General features: G+C 46.6%; 1 protein-coding gene across 1 annotated transcript in view; it reads right to left on the bottom strand.

Annotated features, from left to right (window-relative positions):
• EMH_0032230 (uncharacterized protein) overlaps positions 1 to 468 on the bottom strand; it is a gene marked incomplete at both ends in the record, with an annotated part of 2,615 nt that extends 2,147 nt beyond the window's left edge. The window contains one exon of the mRNA XM_013494617.1: positions 451 to 468. Within this exon, the coding sequence (XP_013350071.1) occupies positions 451 to 468 (18 nt within the window). The remainder of the gene's footprint in view (positions 1 to 450) is intronic.
• Between the last annotated feature and the right edge of the window lie 6 nt (positions 469 to 474).

The raw sequence follows: 474 nt of genomic DNA, 5'->3' as shown, positions 1-474 counted from the left end.
GTTTCTTCATTCCGTGTGTCTTTGTGTTTGTTTTTTTTTTCTTTTTTTCTTTTTTTTCTTTTCTTTCTGTCTTTATCTCTTGTTTAATTTTTTTTTTCGTTGATACCGAGGCTCAGAGGGGCCCCCTCTAGCTGCTAGCTAGCTCAGCTAGCCATCAGCAATCTCAGCTAGCTACCACATACATACCTTGGCTAGCTAGCTGCTACAAACCAGCTCAGCTAGCTAGATAGCTAACAGCTAGCTAGCTACTAGCTAACAGCTAGCTAGCAGCTAGCTAGTAGCTAGCTAGTAGCTAGCTAGTAGCTAGCTGGGGGGCCCCCAGCTAGCTACTACCCAGGGGGGCCCCCAGCTAGCTGTGGAGGGGCCTCACAGCTAGCTGAGGGTAAGCCCCAGCTAGCCAAGGCTATATGCTTACTAACTCTATTTGTATCATCTAGCTAAACCCTAAACCCTAGAAGGGTTTATCATTGGGGT

The sequence above is a fragment of the Eimeria mitis genome, genomic scaffold (assembly GCF_000499745.2).
Source record: "Eimeria mitis Houghton genomic scaffold, Emh_scaff1224, whole genome shotgun sequence".
Lineage (NCBI taxonomy): Eukaryota > Apicomplexa > Conoidasida > Eucoccidiorida > Eimeriidae > Eimeria > Eimeria mitis.
The sequence above is the reverse complement of the archived record's forward strand: the minus strand, read 5'-3'. Positions and strand labels throughout refer to the sequence as shown.